General features: G+C 57.9%; 1 protein-coding gene across 1 annotated transcript in view; it reads left to right on the top strand.

Moving 5' to 3' along the window:
- The first annotated feature begins 695 nt into the window (after positions 1–695).
- SHISAL1 (shisa like 1) overlaps positions 696–21,539 on the top strand; it is a 42,050-nt gene continuing 21,206 nt past the window's right edge. Inside the window, exons 1-3 of the mRNA XM_008702903.2 lie at positions 696–786; positions 4,259–4,472; positions 14,603–14,920. Coding sequence (XP_008701125.2) covers positions 720–786; positions 4,259–4,472; positions 14,603–14,920 — 599 coding nt within the window. The 5' untranslated portion in view covers positions 696–719. The remainder of the gene's footprint in view (positions 787–4,258; positions 4,473–14,602; positions 14,921–21,539) is intronic.

Here is a 21,539-nt window from a genome sequence, read left to right as displayed (position 1 = left end):
CTCGTGCTGCTGTGAACACAGGTGTGCAACCATCTGTCTGCACCCCTGTGTCCAGTTCTCAGGGGGGATCCCCAGGAGCCTCGGAGCGTTTTACATATTCATCTGTGTGTCTGTGCGCCGTCAGCCTCCCTCCCCGGAGCGCAAGCCGGGCAGGGACGGTTCCTCTTGGTGCTACTTGGCTACTTGGTGTCTGTTTTGACCACTGCTGTGTCCCTAGTGCGTGGAGGGTGCCCGGCTCCGTGCGGACTGGTGGAGGGGCTAATGGAAGTCACTGTGAGTGGCACAGCAGGGAGACCTGGGTCCTGCAAGCCCCCCTGGGGGTGAGCGAGCTCTTGTCCAATCTCCCCACCCCCACCCCTGTGCAAAGCAGCCCCTCTGGCCCCCTGCACTCTGGGCGCCGGCCCACTGGCCTCAGCCCGCCTGTTGTTTCCACCACCTGAGCCATCGGTCCTCCTTTGATTAAGTCTCATTTTGCCGTGAAAAGAAAAGGAGGTGACAGTTGACTGGTGGGGGGAGGTCATTCATTCCAGAAAGGAAATTGGATGGCAGCGTTTCCATCATCCACGGCCCAGCCCCTGCTCCCAGCAAACACGCTTCCCCGCCCGTCCCCCGCTGTGGGCAGCAAAGCCCGTGTCTGCACCCGCAGGCAAGGCAGCCCACACCCAGCCTCTGCCGGATCTCGTTAAACAGGCAGCTCCCGACGGATCGATGCCAGCCAAATGATGACCAGTTGTGGCCAGCAGTCCTTGAACGTGCTCACCGTCCTCTCGTTGCTGATTTCTGCAGGTAGAAACTCCGTGGGTGCCCAGTGGGGCGGGGAGTGGGGGCGCAGGTGGTCCCTTCCCGGGGTCGGCGCTAGCCCAGTGGGGGTTCTGGGTACTGGCAGGGGAGTGCCCCTAGTCCCCCAGCATCCCCGTGGTGAGGAGCTCATATTCGGTGCTGTTCAGTGAGAACCTACTGTGTGCTGTGCCCCACGTGCGTGCGGTGGGAGCCGCACCAAGTGTCCTCCTGGGCACAGTGGGGTTAATGGTGGCTGCCAGCCCTGGGAGAAGCCTTCCCACAAATTCTCTACCTACACCTGAAAGTCAAGTCCAAAATGTCTTGGTCATCCCATTGTATGGATATGGAAACTGAGTCTTAGAGCCCAACTGGCTAGCAGGAGGCGACACAGCTGGTGCCGGGGCTGGGGTTCTAGTCCGCCTGCCAGCACCTGACCACCTCCTAGACACCCCCTGCTGAAGCAGATGGGCTCTCACACCCCTGTTTACAAAGATGGGCATAAAGCAAGTCCTTCGGCTGTTCCAAACTAAAGCCGGCCGCCTGGAGAAGCCCTCCTACCTCCCGACACCAGTGGTGGCTGGCTAAGCCCTGATCTGAGCAGGGCACTTGCTCCGTGTCTCCCTCTGCCTCTGTCTCCCTCTCCGCATCGCCCTCTGTCTCTGTCTCTCTGTGCCTCTGGGTCTCTGTGTCTCTCGTTTGTGCATCCATGCTCAGGACCTCCTCATGCCCCCTTGCTCTGGCAGAGCTGCTGACACCGGCTTCTTGCCCTTGCCCCTTTGGTGAGGGCCTGGCTCCGAGGGAGGCCGTGAAGGGCCCTGGGGACTGGGGGCTCCAGGAGAGTAGAGCCAAAGCCAGGCCAAGGGTCTGGGGGCCCCTGTTTACCAAGCTCCTCCCTGACTCCTTTTCCGTGCATTAGCACATTTGGTCCCCATTGCCTCCTGGGAGAGAGGAGGAGATCCTCACCCATTTTACAAAGGAGGAAACAGGGCTCAAAGCAGGACAGGGAGCTGCCCGAGGCCACACAGTCACGCGGCTGCTAGAGGATGGCGCACTGTGGTCGTCCCTCGGAACCCAAGGGGGCAGCTTTCTCCTTGGTATCCCCTCTCCACTTGGACCGGTTCTCCTGGTGACTCAGAATGCACTGGCCTCCTACCAGAGCGTCCCTCTGCCCTCGGGCCCAGGCACAGCCTGAGAACCCCCCTGAGCCTGGAAGCCAGCGAGGGCAGCCCTGTGTTACCCACACATTCACTCACACCTCCCTGCTCAAAGCAAGGCCGATACCCTGCTGTTTACAAAACTCTCCCCGGAGCCCCAGCCGTCCGGGATGCCAAGAGTCTCCCATCTGTCAGGGGAAGGAGGCCCAGAGAGGTCATGATGGCACAGGTTACCCCGCGTTCTCCACAATTCGGACCCCGCTGTCCCGGCTCCTAGCCCAGGCCACTTTAGCTCATTCTTCCTTGGGAGTGGCAGTGGCCTCCTTGTCTTTGCCAAATGACAACACAAGTGGCACTGACCCTCTGTGGTGGCCAGGGTGATCCAGGGGGACTTCTGTCCCCTGCCTTACCCAGTCTCCCTTGCCACCCCAGCTCTGCCACAGCAGGTTCCCCTGAAGCCCCGCTCAAAGGCCACCTCCCGGCTCTGTCCCTTCCCGCCCTGGGTCCTGCCTCAGGTCCTAGCCTCTCGATCCAGCCTCAGGGCCTGCACTGGTCTTTCTAACTAGCTGCTTGCGTGTCGCAGGCACATCCGGCTCCCTGCAAGCCGGCTTGCAGCAGGGCGTCCTCACCTGTCTGGACCGACACTGGACTTCCCGCCTCTAACCCTCACACCCGGCCTCCGGCGCGTCCTTCCTCTGGGCCGGCGGGTCCCGAACCCTAGCCCACTGACCTCCCTGCAGGGCTTGCCTCCCACGCCAGCATCACCCATTCAGAAGGTCTGCTGAGGGGCCTGAGAAGCTGCCTTGGTGACACGTCCCGAGAAGATGCAGAAGCGGCAGGTCAGGTCCACGCTGTGAGACCACGGCTCTGAGCCTCAGTTTTCTCCTCTGTACAATGGGAGTCCAGGAGATTAAATGAGATGGGGCGTGCCCCGCTGAGGATGGGACATCCTTAGTGACCCCTGTCTCCCCACAGGAGGGTCTTCTGTTTCCCAAGGTCAAGGCTGAGCAGGGGCCCTGGAGGGCTCCCCTGAGCCCTGAAACTCTGGGACCCTCTTCCCAAAGTGGTCACGTCTGTCCCCACGAAAGAGGATGCTGTACTTTGGGCACAGGATTTCACGAGGCCACCCAAGCCAGCCTCAGTGCTCCGGCTCGAGAGGCCCGTCCGCCCACTGGCCAGTGCAGCGCCGCTGGGGCTCCCCTCCAGCAGCCCCGGGCGCACAGGGAACCGTGTGGGCTGCTGTCCGATTACCTCTCAGCAGACACAGAGCTTTCAACTAGCTGAGGAGCTTGTGCAAAACCAGAGCTTTTGTGGTTAGAGAAATGTATTCAGCCGACGAAGCCCCTTTTCAGCGATACAAATTAGATACAGCGATCCCTTTTATGAAGATACTAATTAAGCCGGAGACAGCGGGCTCCAGGTTTTTTTCCATTGTTATATTTGCTTAGGCTTTCGCTCCTATTTATCACCATCCGCACGACTGGTAAATACTGTCCTGGGTTTGCGGCAGCCTCTGTGGCTGAATAGCGGCCTCCCTTCTTGAGCCAGGGGAGGGAGGGCCCAAAGCCAGGGCAGCTCTGTGACCATGAGGTGGGGGTGGCCAAGGCAGGGCCCTGGGGACCCCTGGGGCTAGGGCGCTGGTTTACTAGAAGCCTTGGTACTGGGGAGATGCTGCTTCCTTCGAGAGGGGGACCCAGTTCCTTCACCCATGCTGCTCTCTAGCCAGGGATCCTGGGCTTGTCGGTGGGCCTGCCCCCAGTCCACACGGTAACGGAGGTTATTAAAGCTGGTGACGGGAGTGGAGAGGGCTGGACTTCAGACCTAAGCAGGCTTGAGTTGGATTCCCTCTGCCACCTCTTACCAGCTCAGACAGATCACGGAGCCTCAGTTTTTCCATCTGTAGAGTGGGATCCCAGACCTGCCTGCTAGGCTGGCCAAGTGGGTTAAATGAGATGCAGTGTATGACGTGTGTGGCAGGCGCTCAGTTAATATCGTGTCCTAGTCGAGTGCCTGCTATGTGCAGAGCCACTGGAGGGGATCCCCATGGGGCTTAAGATGCAGCCCTGCCTACAAGGAGCCCTATCTGGGGGACACCGTGTAAGCAGGGCTGGTGTCGAGGGAGGTCTGGGATGTGACAGCAGCCCAGAGCCAGCCTCCTGGCAGAGGGGAGACTCATGCTGGACCACAGGGCCTTCCTGGGGAGGGAAGAGGCTTAGGAGCGTTCTAGAACAGATTGACCAGGGTCCCCGTCCCGGCGCTCGTGGACTCCCAGGGCAGCGGGCTTGGGGAAGCCCCCTACTGAGCCTGGGGACTCTGTTTTCCAGTCTTGTCGGCGCATTTCCGGGTCTGTGAGCCTTATACGGACCACAAAGGCCGCTATCACTTTGGCTTCCACTGCCCCCGGCTCTCGGACAACAAAACCTTCATTCTCTGCTGTCACCATAACAACACAGTTTTCAAATACTGCTGCAACGAGACAGAGTTTCAGGCGGTGATGCAGGCGAACCTCACGGCCGGCTCCGAGGGCTACATGCACAAGTGAGTACCGCGCTGGGGCCCCCGTCATGGCAGGGGCCCATTAGTCACCCCATCCCCTGGGGAGGTTGTCGGATAACCAGAGCAGGACCCGTGGGCCTGGAAGGATTCTGGAAAAGGCTTCAGGTGACAGGTCTTCCGGCCTGTCTGTCCTCTGACTTTAGCCTTCTCTTCTGAGAAATGGGCACGATACCCCCCTCCCAGGGCTGTGGCAGAAGTGAAGTGAAGTAGAGGATATGGACTGGAAGGCTTAGAGGCACGGAAGGGGCGTGGGCCAGGAATCCACGTTCCTTCCTTCCTTCCTTATTTGTGCAACAGATATCGATTGGCGGTTCTGACCCCGAGATCAATCCCATGCATATTCTTTCCTTAAGGTGATTAAAACACAAGAGACCAAGGCTCTAATGGAAGGGACCAAGAGTGTAAAGAAAGAGAAATTTACCCTGCAGAAAAGCAGTGGGGATATGCTAAGGAAAGGCGTGCAGGATTGAAACAACATGCATTTCTCTTCTCATGAGTGAAAGAAACCAAGCATCTTTCCGTATGTTTGAGAGTCACTTGTATTTCTTTTACTGTGAGCTAGCCGTTTATGTCCTTTGCCATTTTCCCATTGAATTGTTGGCTTTTTTCTTGTTTATTTACAGGGACTCTTTATATATGAAAGAAATATGATGAGTTGCAAATACTTTCTCAATGTGTCTTTCAATTTGTGATGCTTTTATCTCATGCTTAATTTTTAGTTTGTTATATAATCAAATTGGATCCATTTCTTTTATATCTTCTGGATTTTGTATCAGACTGAGAAAGGCTTTCCCTACTCAGAGATCATTAAAAATCCTCTCTCTCTTTTTTTTTTTACTTTTTTTATGGTTTTTCTTTTTTCTTTTTTTTTTTTGCCTTCAAATATTTGATCTGTTAGGAATTTATTTGGATATAAGTTTTGAGGTAGGAATCCACCCGCATTATTTTTTTTCCAAATGGGTAGCCAGTTGTCCCAATATCATTCACTGAATTGTCCATCTTTCCCCCACTGATGTAAACTGCAAACTTATATACTATAATATACTAGATTTGAGCCTCTGGATAGATCTTGATACATTTTCATGCTTTCATTTGTCCATATACTAGTGTCTCACTCAGTTGACTACTGTGGCTTTTGATATGTTTTAATGCCTCCTTAGTCTATTCCCCTAGTTCTTTCGTTATATGAACTTTAGAATTATCTTGTGTAGTCTTGCCCCTTCAAGAATCCACTTAGTATTTTTTACTGAGATTGTCTTGAATTCATAGATTAATTCAAAGAGAATGGACTTTGCACAATACTGAATCCAAGAACACAGTGCAGAGAATCCCTGACTTACAATGATTCAACTTATGACTTTTTTTTTTTTAAAGATTTTATTTATTCATTCGACAGAGATAGAGACAGCCAGCGAGAGAGGGAACATAAGCAAGGGGAGTGGGAGAGGAAGAAGCAGGCTCATAGCAGAAGAGCCTGATGTGGGGCTCGATCCCATAACGCCAGGATCACGCCCTGAGCCGAAGGCAGATGCTTAACCGCTGTGCCACCCAGGCGCCCCAACTTATGACTTTTCAACCTTATGATGATAAGAAAGGGATATGTAGAATCCATACTTTGAATTTTGATCTCATCCCAGGCTAGCAATATACAGTACAAGTGTTGTTTGTAATGCTGGGTGGTGGCCACGAGCCAAAGCTCCCTGTCAGCCAGGCAATCCTGAGGCTTGATATTGGACATACTCGCAAGCTTTCTGTCCCCAGACAACCATTCCGGTTTTAACTTTCAGTTCAGTATTCAATAAATTACATGACATGGTCTACACTTGAAAATCAAATGGGCTTTGCAGTAACTGATTTTGTCCCGCTGTAGGCTAATGTGAGTGCTCTGAGCACGTGTAAGGCCCACGGGGCTATGCTGTGGGGTTTGTGGGTTGGGTGTAGTAAATGCAGTGCGTGCTTACGATATTTTCAACTCACAACTGGCTTATTGGGACATAGCTGCAACATAAGTTGAGGAAGATCTGTCTTTCCAGTTGTTCAAATTTCCTTTCGTAGTGCTTTGGAATGATCTTCATAGAGATTGTATGCGTATCTTTTGTACTTGTTCCTACCTATTTCTTTGTGTGCTGCTATTATAAATAGGGTCTTTTCTCCCATTATGTCTTCCAACCGACTCTTGTTTAGATGACAAAACCTAATGGTTTCTACCTATGAATTTTATACCCAGCCACCTTACTGAAATTTCTTACCTTTGTTATACTTTTTCAGTTGATAATCTCTTAAGTTTCCCATTATGCTATTTGCAAACAATGATAATTTTATCTCCTTCCAGTTTTTGGGCCTCATTTCTTTTTCTTGTCCTATCATCTTGGCTGGTACCTCTAAAATTCCAAAGATGTTTGGAATTATCAAGCACTCTTCTCTTCTTCCTGATATTAATTGGGCTGCTTCAGATATTTTCCCAATAAGCCTGAGGCTGACTCTTGGCTGGCTATATTTTTTTCATCGTAAGGAAAAGTCCCCTAGGAAGGAGGGTTTGTTGAGTGACTGTGGAAGGGAGTGGTGGCACCACTGGGGGGGCTGAGCCCCAGTCTGTCTGATGTTGGGGCTTGAATGCTTTGCCACTGTGCCATGCTCCTCGGGAAATCTCCTTTCCCTTTGGTCAGGCAGGAGATGCAGACTCCTTGACTATCATCCAAATCTCCCTCCTCCCACCAAGGCCGACTCCCCAGCCTTCCTTCCTCAAATGCATGGGTGCTTCCCCTGAATATCTTGCCATCTGCTCAGGCCTTAGAATAATTCTGTGTGTGAAGTCGTTCAGCAAGTCCTGTCCATCACAAGGGCTGGAATTGGGCCTGGAATCTGACCCAAGCCTTTTATAAGACCACAGACTGGCTCCCTGAGGGGGGAGAGTGGTGCCAGCACTGGGGTTAGGACCCCAGAGTGCTATCATTGCCGGCCAAAAGCCAGACGGAAGACAGAGGCTTGGCAAGGCAAGCAGACTTCTCCAAGGCTCTGGCGACGGGTGTCTGGGATCCTCGTTTTGAAGCCCACAGGTTTCTATAATCTGCACATTTCCACAGGATCTCTCACAGAATACTCCATCATTCCAGCACCGTGGGGCCTGGTTGCTGAGAGGAAGGGTTCAGCCCTACAGTAAAGCCGTTCCCCTGGAGAGGAATGGAAATACTGAGGAAGTTTAGCTTAGTTCTGATTCTTAAACCTCAGAAAGCACTTATGGAGTGCACGGCACAGGGCTGGCTCAGTGCTCAGCTCCCTCCTTGCCGTGTCGCTGAGGGCACCTGACGGCCCAACCGGAGCCCACATCACACACGGGGATGATGAGGCATGGGGGGGGGGTTGTGTCACTTGCCCGATGCAGGCAGCCCGTCAGGGGTGGGGCCGGGAGCCAAGGCAGGTCTGGAGGCTGCTTTAATAAATCTTGGGCCTCCACCAATGGAGGCAGATCTGAGTGGGGAGGCCCTTAGAGCGGGGATCCCCACTGCAGCACCGCTGACACCTGGGGCTGGCTCTTTCTCGGGGGGTGGGGGTTGCCCTGTGCGTTAGACGTTTAGCAAACTCCCTCGCCACCACCCACGAGACACTGGGAGCAGCCTCTCCCCTCCAGCCGGCCATGCCAACCAGCCCCGTCTCCTGATGTTGCCGACTGTGGGGCACAGTATTGCCCCGCTTGGGAACCGCTGCTCTGGAGGGATTCCTCCCTGTTATTCTCCACCGCGCTTCCCCCACCTCCCTTCCCACAGATGTGGACGGAGGCCCAGAGAGCGGCTGTGCCCACCCCAGCATCATTGGGCTCTGCTCCTCACCCAGGCTGTACCACACCCGCCGTCCTTGTGTTTCGTGCAGGGAGGCACGGTGCCGGATTTCCCTGCATCCAGAACTTGTGGAGAAGGTGGGAGCCACCACATGGTCCAGAGGAATGAGCATTTCCAGGCAGGGTTCCCTGTAGCCTGAGGATGAAGGGACAAGGGGAACCATGTGGCATGCATGGGCCCCCAGCCCGTCTAGACGGCCCAGGGTAGCAGTGACCCTTCCTGGGCTTCGTGAAGATGCACGGGGTCCGTTGGCAGCCAGGGCGCCCGCCACCCACCCACCTCATCCACCCCGCCAGTGAATCAGCGAGGGGGCAGGGCTGGTGACAGGGAAAAGGAGAGCGCTTCTGATGACTTATTTATTTGTGTTTTTCTGGAGGAACAGAGTGGTTTGTTTTGGTTCTCGCTGCCTGGCAGAAACGCAGGCAGAGAGAAGGAAGCAGCCTCACCAGGCCCACGTCCCGCCGTGCAGGCAGAGGCCCTGGGTGTCCCGGAGAGGGTGCGGCACACCTTCCCATGCCAGGTGACCCAGACCCAGAGCCCTGAGCCAGCAGGGGCCACGGTCGGCTCTCCCCGGGGACAGAGGTGGCATGGGGCGGAGTCCTGTGCAGTGGGTGGGCGTTCCTTCTCTGGGCAGGTGGGCTGCGAGACGGGGAGAATGGGAGAGGATTCTAGGAAGGCAGAAGGGTCCTCCAAGGATGGAGGGGATGAATTATCGTTCTTCCCTTGGCGGCACCTGAAAAGCTTTCCTTTCCCCAGCGCCTGAGGCCCCGAGAGCCCTGGGCCCTGTCCCGCAGGCTTTCTTCCCCCATCCAGACACCTCTGAGTGCAGCCCCTGAGTGTGGTCAGAAGCTTCTGGATGTTCTTATCTGTTGTTCAACCCTGTCAATCCCTGTTAGGCACAAAACCTGCATATACACTGGCAGCCTTCTCAAGACTGAAGAGGTTCTAGAATCATGATGTTTCTTCATCGGAATACACTCTGCCAAGCCAAGGGGAGGGAGCCAAATGGACATTCGTGAGCACTGTAGTGCGAGGGTCCTCACTAGCTCCTTTGATCCACGTAGAGGTGTTATCTATGGAGAAGGTCCCCTGGCCCCCTTACACCAGGGCTGAGGCTCAGAGAGGGTGAAAAGTTGCCTGTAGTCCCACAGTGCACACGGGGCAGAGCAGGGTTGGGGACAGGTGCATCAGCCACCCGGGTCAGTTATGTGGAGGTAAGGAGTGGCCCAGAGGTCCCCACGGCTCGAGACTCAAAGGCTTATTTTGGGCTCACACTCCATGTTCTTTGGGGTCCCCTGCAGCTCTGTGCCTGGAGCCTTCTGTGACCCAGGCGGACGGAGCGCATCCCATCTAGGGCAGGATGTCCCCATGGCAGAGGGAAAAGAGCACCGGTGAAACCACGAGGTGGCTCTTGGACTTCTGCTCAGAAGCAGCCACGATACTTCTGCTCACACTCTATTGGCCAAAGTGCATCATTTGGCCAAGCCTGTGACCAGCAGGGTGGGGAGAGGCACGGGGACGGATGTGGGGAGGGATGGTGAGTATTTTGATAGTCACGACTCTCCTTCATTGGCCCAGAGCCCATGCTCCTCCACTGCCTGGGACAGCCTTGATCCTGCTGTGTGACCTCAGGCATGTTGCCTGGCCTCTCTGGGCCAAGATCAACTAAGCATTCCTGTGCGCCTGACTCACAGGAGCCAGCCCTCACAGCGTCCTTCCCCTCTTGGCCCAGTGCTATCTCATTAAGCCCCATAAATACCACCCCCAAGGAGGGGGATTGTTACCTCTGTTTTACAGATGAGGAGAGTAAAGCTGGGCTTTGAATTCATGCAGCCCTGACGTCTCAGACCCAGAATGTCACCACCAGGGTCACCAGCTTGTCACACTGACCCCCAGGCCACCCTGTGAGTGGGCTCAGATAGCGTAGATGAGGTCAGCCAAGGGGCCGTGGCCCCCTCCCAGCCGGCGCTGGCCTCGCCATGAGCCCTGCAGCCCATGTTCCGCTCTGGCCTGATGGCCTCAGCAGCTCACCTCCTCCATCCGTCCGCTGCAGGGAGGGACGGCTCATGAGCGGCGGAGGGGGCTTCCTCCTGGCCACAGCACCCCCTCCTGCAGCCGTACCTGCTCCTGTTACCAGTAGGTATTCTGTGAGATTTCTCCAACAGAGGTTTTTGTTTATCGCTTGGGAGACACCGAAAGAATTTGAATCCATAAATACTCCGAAACACACTGAAAATTTGCTATCTGCGGCTTTGGCTGGCTTCACATCTTGCCCAATAAAACAGCCTCCGTTTTATCTTTTGCCCTTTACAAAACATATGCATACGCACAACAAAGACCCCTGCATCTGGATGGAATTAATTTCCAGATCACATTTTTAAAATTAAGTTAAAAAACCCAGAATGCTTCCAGCCGGCCAACCACGGGGAGGGCAGGCCGAGAAAGGCAGGAGAGCTGCCTGGGGATGGTGTCTGTGGCCTGGGCTCTCCAGCCAGCTGCAACCTCCCGTGTGGGCTCCCTTGCAGGGCAGTGGGAGTCAGCGAACAAAGCAGCTCCTGCAGGTGCCCCCTCCTTTCTCTGAGCAGGGAGGACAGGGAGAGCAGACCACCAGTCTGCATCCCCCGAGCGCCAGTTGGAGCAGCCGGCCGCGGAGGCCCGCAGGCCCAGCAGTGCCCACGCATGCACGCAAAGCCCGTGACATGCTGAGATGCAGAATGCTCTGGGAAGCAGGGACTGGAATCTGTCCTCAGGTCCTCAGGTCCTGGTACGGCGTGAACCCGGACAAGTGGGCATGCCACGCAATTGCAGGAAATCCCGCCCTGGACATCCAGACGTGGCCTTGGGGTTTTCCCAAGATTCAGCACACTCTGGGGTTAGGTGATCTGGGTCTGAATCCCAGTGCGGCCACTTCCCATCTGGCAGGGACTTGGCCTTTCTGGACCTCATTTCCTTGCCTGTGCATGGGGCAGGCTGGCCCATTTGTGCCCTCACGGTATCGTTGCAGGGACTGAGAAACACGGGGCACCGGCGTGCTTCACTGCTGGCGGTGCTAGTAACTTAGTGACTATGGAGAGAGGAGGTAAAATCTAGTGGAGACGCTAATTATATCAAGGCTGCCAATGTCACCAGCTCACCACAGCACCCCATGTGTGTCCCCTTCAGTAACATCAGCAGCTGCCCTGCGCCGAGTGCCAGGCACGCAAAGATACGTGGGACCCCGACCCTAGGCTCAGGGATCTCTGAGCCCGGGGAGCCAACAGTCCTATGAAACAGTCAAGACAACACTGTGTTCTGGGAAACCCAGTGACTTTGGGAGCCCGAGGGAGGAGTTGAATCTAACAGAGGACATCAAGGAAGGCTTCCTGGAGGAGGTGGTAGCTGAGCTGAAACATGGGTGCACAGGAGGCAGGGAGTGAGTTCCAGGCGGAGAAGCCACATCAACCAAGGCCTGGAGGTGACTCGTCTGCCCTGAGAGGCTGGGCGCAGCCACCCTGGACAGCACGGTGCCGTGGTTAAGAACGTGTGCCCTGGAGCGAGGCTTCTGAGTTCAAATCCTGGCTCTCCACCTAATGGCTGTGAGATCTTACATGAGTCTCTTCATTCCTCCAAGCCTCAGTTTCCCGTCCATCCAATGGGGCTGGTGGCGATAGCAGCAACACTTCCTTATGTGTTTGCTCAGGGTGCCGAACGGGCTACCGTATGGAGCGCGCAGAGCGACGCGCACTGCTTGCCGCTTTCCTTACTCTGATTACTTCGCAGTCCTGCTGGCTCTAGGCCCAGCTGCGGCCCAGCCACCACCCCCGGCTGGCGTCACAGTCTCCCTCTCTGCAGGGCAGCATCTGCACACAGCTGCCCTGCCTCCCCCTTCCCACTCCCCTCCCTCAGCCCTGAGGCTGCTGCCATGGGAACCACCAGGAAGAGGCCCGATGCTTGCAGCAATGCCGTGGGGGCTCCGGGGAGCCTGGAGAGAGGGTGCTGGGAAAAGCAGGAGGGCCGGGGCCTGGAGCCAGGCTCGCCTCCTCTGGCCATGTGGGCGTCCACCCCAGGACTCCTGCCTCCACAAGCCCGGCCGGGCTGCCAGCCTCTGCTCCCTGACAGAAATTCCACACCCAGATATATCCAGGCAAAGCTAGCCTCCCCTCGAAGTAAGGCAGCTTGGGGCCTGTCAGTCATTCACACCTTAGCGTGAACAAGCCCCTGAGACTGCTGCAGGCCTCATGAAGGTGGTGGCTAGAGGTGGGGCCCCACAAAGGAAAGCGGGTGGCCCAGACACAGAATTGTGCCTCGCCCCTCAAGCAGATACTGAGCCCTGAGCTCTTACCGATGACTGCTCCATGCCGAGGGCTTGGATACCCAGAGACTGCCCACTCGAGGGGCCTCCAAGCACCCAAGCTAAGTCTTCGGGAGTGGGGGGAATTTGGCTATGTAAGGGGAGGGACGGCGTTCCAGGCAGAGTGCAAGGGAGCAAAAGGAAGCAGCCCTGGCCCCAGGCCCAGGGGTCAGAGGGCAACAGTCCCGGCCTCACTGCTGAGGCCAAGGCTGGGCGGGGGTGAACTGAAACCATCTCTTGCAGGCCCAGAGACACACAGGGGTTCTCCCAGGCCACACAGCAAAGCTGGACCAGGGAGGAACCTGGACCAGGCCTCCTGGCTCCGGGCCTGGGCTCTCCAGCCTCAGGCAGGGTCTAGAGGGATCTGCCGTGGGGACCCAGGACGCCAAGGGGCCCTGTCTGGGCAGGAGCTTGGGGGGAGGGTCCCTCCTCGTGAGCAGGGGCGGTGAGGCTGGACACGGGCTCTGCCTGTCTGCAGTGCGCCTCCTGTCCGCCACCCGCCCGCACACATCCCTGAGCAGACGCCCGCAGCAGGGAGCAGACGGAGGCTGCGTCTGAGTGATTAATAAATCGGTCCCTTTAAACAGCCGCAGTCAGTTCGGAGCACTACAATCCCAGTTGCACCGGCCAGCCCAGGAAACAGCCCTCCCTGGGCACCCAGGGGACACTCAGACCCTGGCCTGGGAGGGGGACGGATGGACCCAGACAGCCCAGCCCCGGGGCTGGGGTGCTCGGTTTGACAGGCGCTCGGGACTCTGGGCCAGAGGAGGGGCCCGGCCCAGCCCAGCCAGCAGGAGGGGCAGCCTGTCTGGAGGGCTTCCTGGGGGAAGCAGTGTCCAAGAGGGGCAGGTGGGAACCAGCAGGGAAGGGAGGAGGCAAGAAAATGGAAAAAGCTGCCCAGGCAGAAGGCATAGTTCGTGCAAAAGCCCAGTGTCTGAGTGAGTGGGACGTGCTCCTCAGTGAAGGGACGGGGTGGTGGGGAGCCAGGCTTCCAAAGGAGCCGTGAGGCCCAGCAGCCTAAAACTCACCCTCATTTCTACTTCTAGACGATGGAGCAGTCCTCAGCAGGGAAATGCTGGTGAATGAACACGAGAAACTGTGTCAGGGAACCTGAGAGCCCCAACCATGCAGGGGGGCAGGGTAGGGGAGCGGTGGAGGCAGGGGCTGGTGGAACAGCCGGGACCAGTGACTGTCCTGTGGGGTGTGGGGTGTGGGGTGTGGGGAGGGACGCTGAGCCCACCTCTGCTTACTGGACTTCTGAGAAAGGGCGAGAGGGAGCAGGCTGAAGGGGAGGCTGTCCTTGGGTGCAAAGGGGGCACCAGCTGGGTTCCAGAAGCACGTGGGGGTGTGAGGTGGCCCAGCGTGGATGCTGAGGGCTGGGGGTTTATGGCTCAGGAAACTGGGTTGGTTTGTGCTAAGACAACAGACGTCCCGCATTTGCCCTGGGTCCACTACAGTAGAGAGGAGCTGTAGGGGGGTCGAAGGGTGGAGGAGGCGGTAAGGGATGCAGGAGAGCACCCCAGGGTGGGGGAGCAGCGTAAGCAAGGAACCAGGAGGCAAGCAGGTGGGGACACCCACAGAAGCCAGCTGGCTGGTCCAGGAGCAGCTGCCATGCTGGGAGAGACATGAATGAGGGTGAAGGTCCTTCCAAAGCCCCCAACGGAATGGGGCCCACTGGGGTCCCCGCCCTCACTAGGATCCTGGGAGAGATGCTCCAGGGGTCAGGGTGCAGGGGAGTGGATTCCAAGGGTCTAAGAGGTGGCGATCAGGCAGGTGGAGGAGAGGAAGTGGAGGGTGGGTGTGAGGAGTGGAGCCCGGACTCCCCACCCCGCAGCGGGGGGTGCAGCCCCACCCCTCTGGGAGCCCGCAGTAGCCCCGTGGATTAAGTCTGTCGTTGGGGGCTGCTGTCCGCTTCCCCGTCAGCGCCTGTCTCTCTTTTCCCCCAGCAATTACACCGCCTTGCTGGGAGTGTGGATCTATGGGTTTTTCGTGATGCTGCTGCTGGTCCTGGATCTTTTGTATTACTCGGCAATGAACTACGACATTTGCAAGGTTTACCTGGCGCGGTGGGGCATCCACGGACGATGGATGAAACAGGACCCCCGGCGGTGGGGCAACCCTGCCCGGCCGCCCCGGCCAGGGCAGCCCGCCCCGCAGCCCCAGCCTCCCCCAGGCCCGCTGCCGCAAGCCCCCCAGGCCGTGCACACGCTGCAGGGAGATGCTCACAGCCCTCCACTGATGACCTTCCAGAGTTCGTCTGCCTGGTGAGTGCTTGCGATCAAGGCCCCGGCCGCCGTGGTGGATCACTTGTCTTTGCCAAGCTTGGAAAATACGGGCCGTTATTGCTGCCGTGTTCGGCTCCTTGATTTCCTGATCGTTTGCTTACCTTATTTGCCAAGAGGGATTTGAAGTTGCCCGTGACAACATGCGCCTGGGCGAGAGTCAAATGCGAGGGGGAGACGGAGCTTGGGAGCCCAGCTTGCCAGTTTTATTGCACTTAGAGACTGGTGCGGCAGTGATTGCCGCTGAGCAGTTCATGGAGTTGTGAGTTTCCTGGCAGCCAAGGCAAAAGGGGAAACTGGATGGCTTTCCAAGTTTTCACGGTCAAATGAAGCAAATGGGTATTTGGAGGCTGGTGGATAAGCTTTCTCAGCATGAAGTTAGGAAAGAAGCGTATTTCTGGGTTGGTTCCTTATGTTCACATACACTGAGTCTCGTAAGGACGTCTGAGGCATTGCAGGCAGACTGCTTCGTGATGGCTCAGGGGAAGGGACGGGAGGCAGCGAGGGGCGGAGGATATCAGGGGTTAGCCTAGTAGCCTGGCTGCATGTTCAGACCTGACTTTCTCTACTGTGACTCTCGTCTCTGCCCAGTCCCAGGCCGGTGGGAGGTGGGGGAGGACGGACCGTCCCTGGGCAGTGCCCAGTGGGACGGAGAGAGGAGGGCTGTACATTCTGGAGCAGAAGCCCTCTGTGAGGGAGGCCCGCACAAAGGACAGGAGCCAGCCAGAGGGCAGGTTTGGGGTTCAGAGGCTCTGTGGAGGTTGAGCTGGGCACATGGGGCGTGGGGCACATCATCCTGGAATATCCCAAGCCTGAGCGCAGGCTGCGAGATCCGTCCCAGAGCCCACCTGCCAGCACGTGCACAAATCTTCAGCACAGTGATCACTGTCGAGTCTGTGAGCTTTGCCGGAAACTGGACCTGGGTTCGAGTCCCAGCTCCGCCATTTACCAGCTCTGCGAGCAGACAGGTTACCTCAGCCCTGCTGACCTTCCAGTCCTCAGGAAGCAGCGGAGGGTAAGCGTGGCCCCTGCCAGGGTCCCCTAAGGGTAAAATGAAATGTCTGTTAACCTCGTAGGCGCCCGGTTAACCATTGGTGCTTCCTCACTGGAGAAGCAACCCATCCAATTAATGATCGATAAAGAGCTAGAAGTAGTGACCTTTTCAATAATGAATGACTTAAAGAATTCATAAGATACACTTAAATCAGCTTATTGGTTGGATAATTGCCCCATCTATCAGGCAGAAGACAGAAACACAGCCCTGTTCAGCTCAGCTTGACAAATGCCCACCGAGCCAGTCCCCTGGGTCCTTCCCCTGCACTGGGCTCCCGGTGACAGCAAGGCAGTGGGTGGAGACGCTTGAGGAGTAGGGGGGAGAGGCACAGACCCACGCAGAGCCGTAGACCATGAAACAGACCTGGCCCCAGCGGTGGGGTTTTCTGAAATGTGGGTCTCTGGCAGCAAACCCGCCTGGGGTTTATCAAAATTAATTCCTGGGTCTCATCCAGAGCCCCCTGACCAGGACACTCTGGGGGTAGTGCCTGAGGTACCAGAGTCTGAGAACCTTTGGAAAACGTTGTTCCAAATGTGGCCAAGTGTTTTGAGAGCTGGGATTCTTCCACGTGACCTATGGTTTTCTCTCCCCCATTTGGAACGCCGCATGCCTCCCTGAGCAAAGGGCTTGCCAGCCTTGCTGGGCTCGTGCCTTGAGTCCAAACCAGAGACTGAGCCCGCGGTCTTTGAGCCCTGCTGTCTAAGTGGGAGACATTTAATTTCGGAGCTCGGAGGCTTCGTGTCCCCCCTGGTTCGCATATTGTGGACTCAGAAGGGTGCTCCCATAACCATAGAAGTGTTCGCACAACGGATCCTCAGAAGCCTGTGAGGATGTGATGCGGGATAGAGGATTCGCTTGGTGACTTCCAGATCCTGTCTGCCCTCGACACCCGGTGTGACCTTGGGCAAGGGGCTTCCACCGCACCCACCATGGGGAGAGGGGATGGACCTGGCGTGACCGTCACCTGCTGGCCTCCTGGCGGGAGCTCATGGTTCAAGCAACATCTATCGAGCACTTGCTGTGCCCCCGGCATGGTGGTTGCCGTCTCTAAGTCGTGCTGCACCCCCACGGGCTCGGTGCCGGGGGCAGAGAAGTGAAGTGGCTTCCCCAAGGTCACCAGCTGCTGGTGGAGCGGGGATCAGACTACCGTCCTCTGTGCTGACAGAGACCCCTACACCCCCCGTGAGTGCAGCAGGAAGGATATGGTGTGTGTACCCATCTTCCTGCACTGGGGCTTGTTTCCCCACCGGCCCCCACCCCATCCTGGCCCTGTGCCGGGTGCTGGGGACAAGAGACAAGTGACACACAAGACATGAGTGAACCACCGGGGAAGGACAGAAGGCTGTGACACAGCCTAGGGGCGGTGCCAGTGGCATGGAGGGCGGGGGGCACGGCCAGGGCAGATCTGAGCAGTGGTGAGTGTGGCCACCGGGGTGTCCGCAGGTGGCATGGGGTGTGGTTGGGGCAGGGGTGGGCTGTGCTCAGTGCTTCCCTCGTGCAAGAGCTGGCGTCTGCCCAAACTGTCACTCTGGGTCCTCCAGACAGCCCCCTGAGCGCTTCCCCGGCATCGTGGACACGCATTCCCCTCAGGCACAGATCCTGCCAGCTGCTCCCCTGCTCTTCCCCTGTGGTCCTGTGCCCCCTTCTAGCCAGGCACCCCACCACTCAGCTCTCTCTCCAGCAGTGCCCTCCTCCTGCCCCCCTACCCAGCGGCCCTGCTCTTCCCCTTCCTCACCCACAACCTAAGGTGTGTCCTCCCTGGGGACACTAGCCACCCTGCCCCTTGGTTCACGGCTTTCTGGTTGGTGGCCCCTCCGGCCCTTCCTGCCCCTGTCCACAGCTGAGACCGCTAGCAGGCCTCAGAGTCCTGCCAGACTGCCTGTCCTGTTCTGACTGGAACGCGGCTGGACCCCCAGTCCCACGTGTCGCAGCCACAAGCCCGTTGTTCTGAGTGTTACCAGCACGGCTGGCATGACGGCGAGCAGCACATCCGTCTGGGGCTGGAGTTGACCACCCGGGTCCAAGAGCCACGTGCACCTATCGTCGGCTCTGCAACCTCGGGCAAGTCATTCTCTCTCCCATGCCTCAGTTTCCCCATGAAGATTTCCCAGGGGTCACAACCGTCTTGAGAATTAAAGGGGAGGATGCTTAGGGAGGGGCTTGACCCGCCGCCTGGTCCCATGTTGTCAATGCTCATGCTCATTTCTCGGGTGGGTAGGGGTCCTGCCCCCAGGATTGATGGGGAGATCCAAGCAGCACTCACCCAGCGCCCCACATGGGCCAGCCACGTGCCGGCCACATGCCACTTTGTCATCTCCCATCTGCCTGCTGGGGTAAGGATGTTGTGCCCCATTTTTAGACGTGGGAACTTGGGGGCTCGGAGGAAGTCATTGGCCTACCCAGGTCACCCAGCCAAGGGGAGACTGAGGCAGGGCCCCACCCCAGGGCTGAGTGGCACCCTACAGCCCGTAGCCTCTCTGCTGGGGTCTTGCCCATGGGGGGAGGGGGAGCCTCCAGTCAGAAACCCGGCTGGTGTGTAAGACTGAGGCAGTCTCCCAGCTGTCACTGAAAAAGCAGCCCCTCCGCCCAGCCCCCACTCCGTGGCCCCAGACACATGCCACCCAGCTCCAGCTCCAGAAATGCTCCATTCCAGCCACCCGGCCGCTGGCCTGTGTGGGGGGGGGAGGAGTGGGGCCTTCAGCTCTCCCGCTCCCCTGGCTCACTTCGTCCTCAAAGTGCAGACTGGGTGCCCTTCTGTTTCAGGCAGCACCATCCCCCCCCCGCACCCCCCCCCCACATGCCTGCTGCCCTTGCCGGCCAAATGCAGGGAGCACCTCGGTCACCCTGCCCTCCTCACGCTGTCAGGGCAGCAGGACCCACAATTTGGGCTGCAGCTCAGCTCCCTCCACCTCCCTCCTCCCCTCCCTCCCTTTCCTTTCCCTTCCCCCTCCCTTCCTCCCCTCTTCCTTCCCTCCTCCTCCCTACCTTTTATCCTCCCTCCCCCTTCTCTCTCTCTCTTTTCCCTCCCCCTCCTCCCCTCTCTCCCTTCCCCTCCCTCCCTCAGTTTCTTCCCACTCAGCATTCAGCCAACACCCCCCCCCAGCCCCCACCCACCGGGCCCAGGCCCACCACCCGCTCCCCCTGGTTTGTCCTTGGCCCTGCACCTCCCACCTTGTGACAAATCCCATCACTGATGTCAGGCCACGCTCTCCCTCAGCCAGAACCCAAGCCCAGGGACCTCTGCGCCTGGTGCTCACGGCCCACGGTGGGTGAGCCGCAGATGCTGCTTGATTGAGTGGCCCCTCTGTCACCTGTCAGCTCACACCAGCCCTCAGGCCCGCTTCTGCTTCTCCGCTTCTCCGTGCTGCTGCCCTCCCCAGGGGCCCTTGTGGCCTAAAGGGGAAAAGAGCGGGCGGCTGGGGCACCACCAAGGGCTCCGCGTGGCCTCAGCGAACTCGCCGGACTCCCCGTCACATCGCGCTGTTAGCCTGCGGCTGCCAGGAGGGTCCCCGAGGTGTTGCGCTGTCATCCTTGCTGTCTGGGATGCGTGCCCCTCCTCGCTGTGGTTGCGGGCCCAGGGGGACCAGCAGCGGCATCGCACACACGCCTGCCTTGAATCCCAGCTTAACCCCTCGAGGTTGCTTCACCTGCCCGAGCCTCGATTTCCTCACCTGTCTAATGGGGACAATCACCACCTGACCCTGTAGTGCCATCATGAGGACCGAATGCCCACCCGGGACCCCAGCCTCCACTCTCCTCCCCAACCCCAGCCCCCGAGGTGCCCCCCACCCCACTGCTCTCTCTGAAGCCTCAGGCTGCTGCTTGCCTCCCTCTGACCTGCACAGGGAGCCGCTTGGAGCCATGGCCGCACGGACCATGTAGACACAGCCCGCCGTAATTATTTCCACGTGCTGGCCCCCGTGACTCCTGCAGTGGGAACTGAGTGCAATGAGTTTAATTATCCCCTTTTACAGATGAACAAACAGGCCCAGAGAGGGGAAGCAACTTGCCCAGGCCACACAGTAAGTCTGTGGGCTGGAGCCAGATCTCCCAGTTCCAGGTCTCCCAGGACCAAGTAGGACTCTGAGCCAACTGCCTCTTCCTGCCTCGTCCTGCCTCAGTCCTTCCCCTGCAGGCCTGGTCCCCTCCAGCCCTTACCAATGCACCCCTCCCTGGGGAACACTCTTATTCATCCTGCAAAACCTTCCCTGAGGTCACAGGCCCTGGTCAGACCTAGAGGCCTGAAGAGTTGGGGTGGGGGTGGGGGGTGTGTGATGGGGCAGTGAGGAGGAGAGGAGGCTGCCCAGCCCCCGTGGCCTCTCAGTCTTTCCAAGCTTGAGGGAAACTTCCTGACTTGGTCTGGGAAGATGGCTGTTTGTGTATCTCAAACTTCAGTGGCGTTCGGTCCCCTGCGGTCTTGTTAGATTTGCTGGTTCTGATGTGTGTGATCTGGGTTGGGCCTGGGAGGGGCCGACGCTGCCGGTCTGGGGACTGCCCCTCGAAGAGCGAAGAGTGGGGACAGAGCCATGCTGATGGAGCTGGGAGCTCTTCTGCACAGTGGTCTCTGAGACGTCAGTTCCCAGACTGAAGAGCCCGGGGAGCCTGGGGGGCTATCTCTGGAGTCCATGGGGTCCCTGACTAACTTGGCCCCCCGGTAGGAGCCAGGCTTGGGTGTGCGCAGAAAGTGGCCCAGCACCCAAGATCATGCAGAACCAAACAGCATCAGGCTCTGACCTGTCCCGGGGGTGCCTTTAGTGGTTGAGGGGGTGCCCTGCCCCCAGGAGGCTCCCGGGTTCACGGAGCAGGACAGAGAACAACCGCAATTATACAAGGTGCCCTGCAGAGCTTGGGGAGGCCACGATGAACTGCAGGGGAGGGAGGAGTCAGGGCGGACTTCCTGGAGGAGGAGGAGGCAAGGAGGAGGCAGGCCCGGGGAGGTAGGAGGAGCTCACCAGGTGGGAACAAAATGGAAAAGCCACTCAGACAAAGGAAAAAGCACAAGTGAAGACCACAGTGACCCTGGAAATTGCAAGAGGCTTGCAGATGTCATGTGACCTAAGGTAGAACCAGACTCTGGGTCCTGATGTGCGGGGCCCCTCTCAGCCCACAGGCCTCTGCCTGCCAGCAAAGCCCCTGCAGCAGCAGCCGCTCTCACCTCCTGCCTCCCTGACCCAGAACAGCCTCTGGCTCTTTACAGAACTCATTCATAGGCCTCGGAGTTCACCCGACCCCAGAACCGTCCTCCCACTAAAGCTCGGGCATTGCTTTCTTCCCGGCTCCGGGGCCAGATCCTTGATGTCTGGTTTCTGCAGGAGGCCACCAGCCAACAGGGAGAAATTCCAGAAAGCCAGAAGCCAAAAAGGGAGACCAAGTATCTTCTTTCCTTGGTATCACATCAAATACCAACATGGATGCCCCCCCATGCCCCCCCCCGCCCCGTGCAGCCCGTCGTCCCCCGCAGCTCGCTCTCTCCACCTTACAGCTAGCTGTTGCCACCTGCACTTCAAGTTGTGTGTCTTGGGTTTTTAATTCAAAACACTGTATCAT

This window comes from Ursus maritimus, unplaced genomic scaffold, assembly GCF_017311325.1.
Source record: "Ursus maritimus isolate PB19 unplaced genomic scaffold, ASM1731132v1 scaffold_21, whole genome shotgun sequence".
Classification (NCBI taxonomy): domain Eukaryota; kingdom Metazoa; phylum Chordata; class Mammalia; order Carnivora; family Ursidae; genus Ursus; species Ursus maritimus.
The sequence above is the reverse complement of the archived record's forward strand: the minus strand, read 5'-3'. Positions and strand labels throughout refer to the sequence as shown.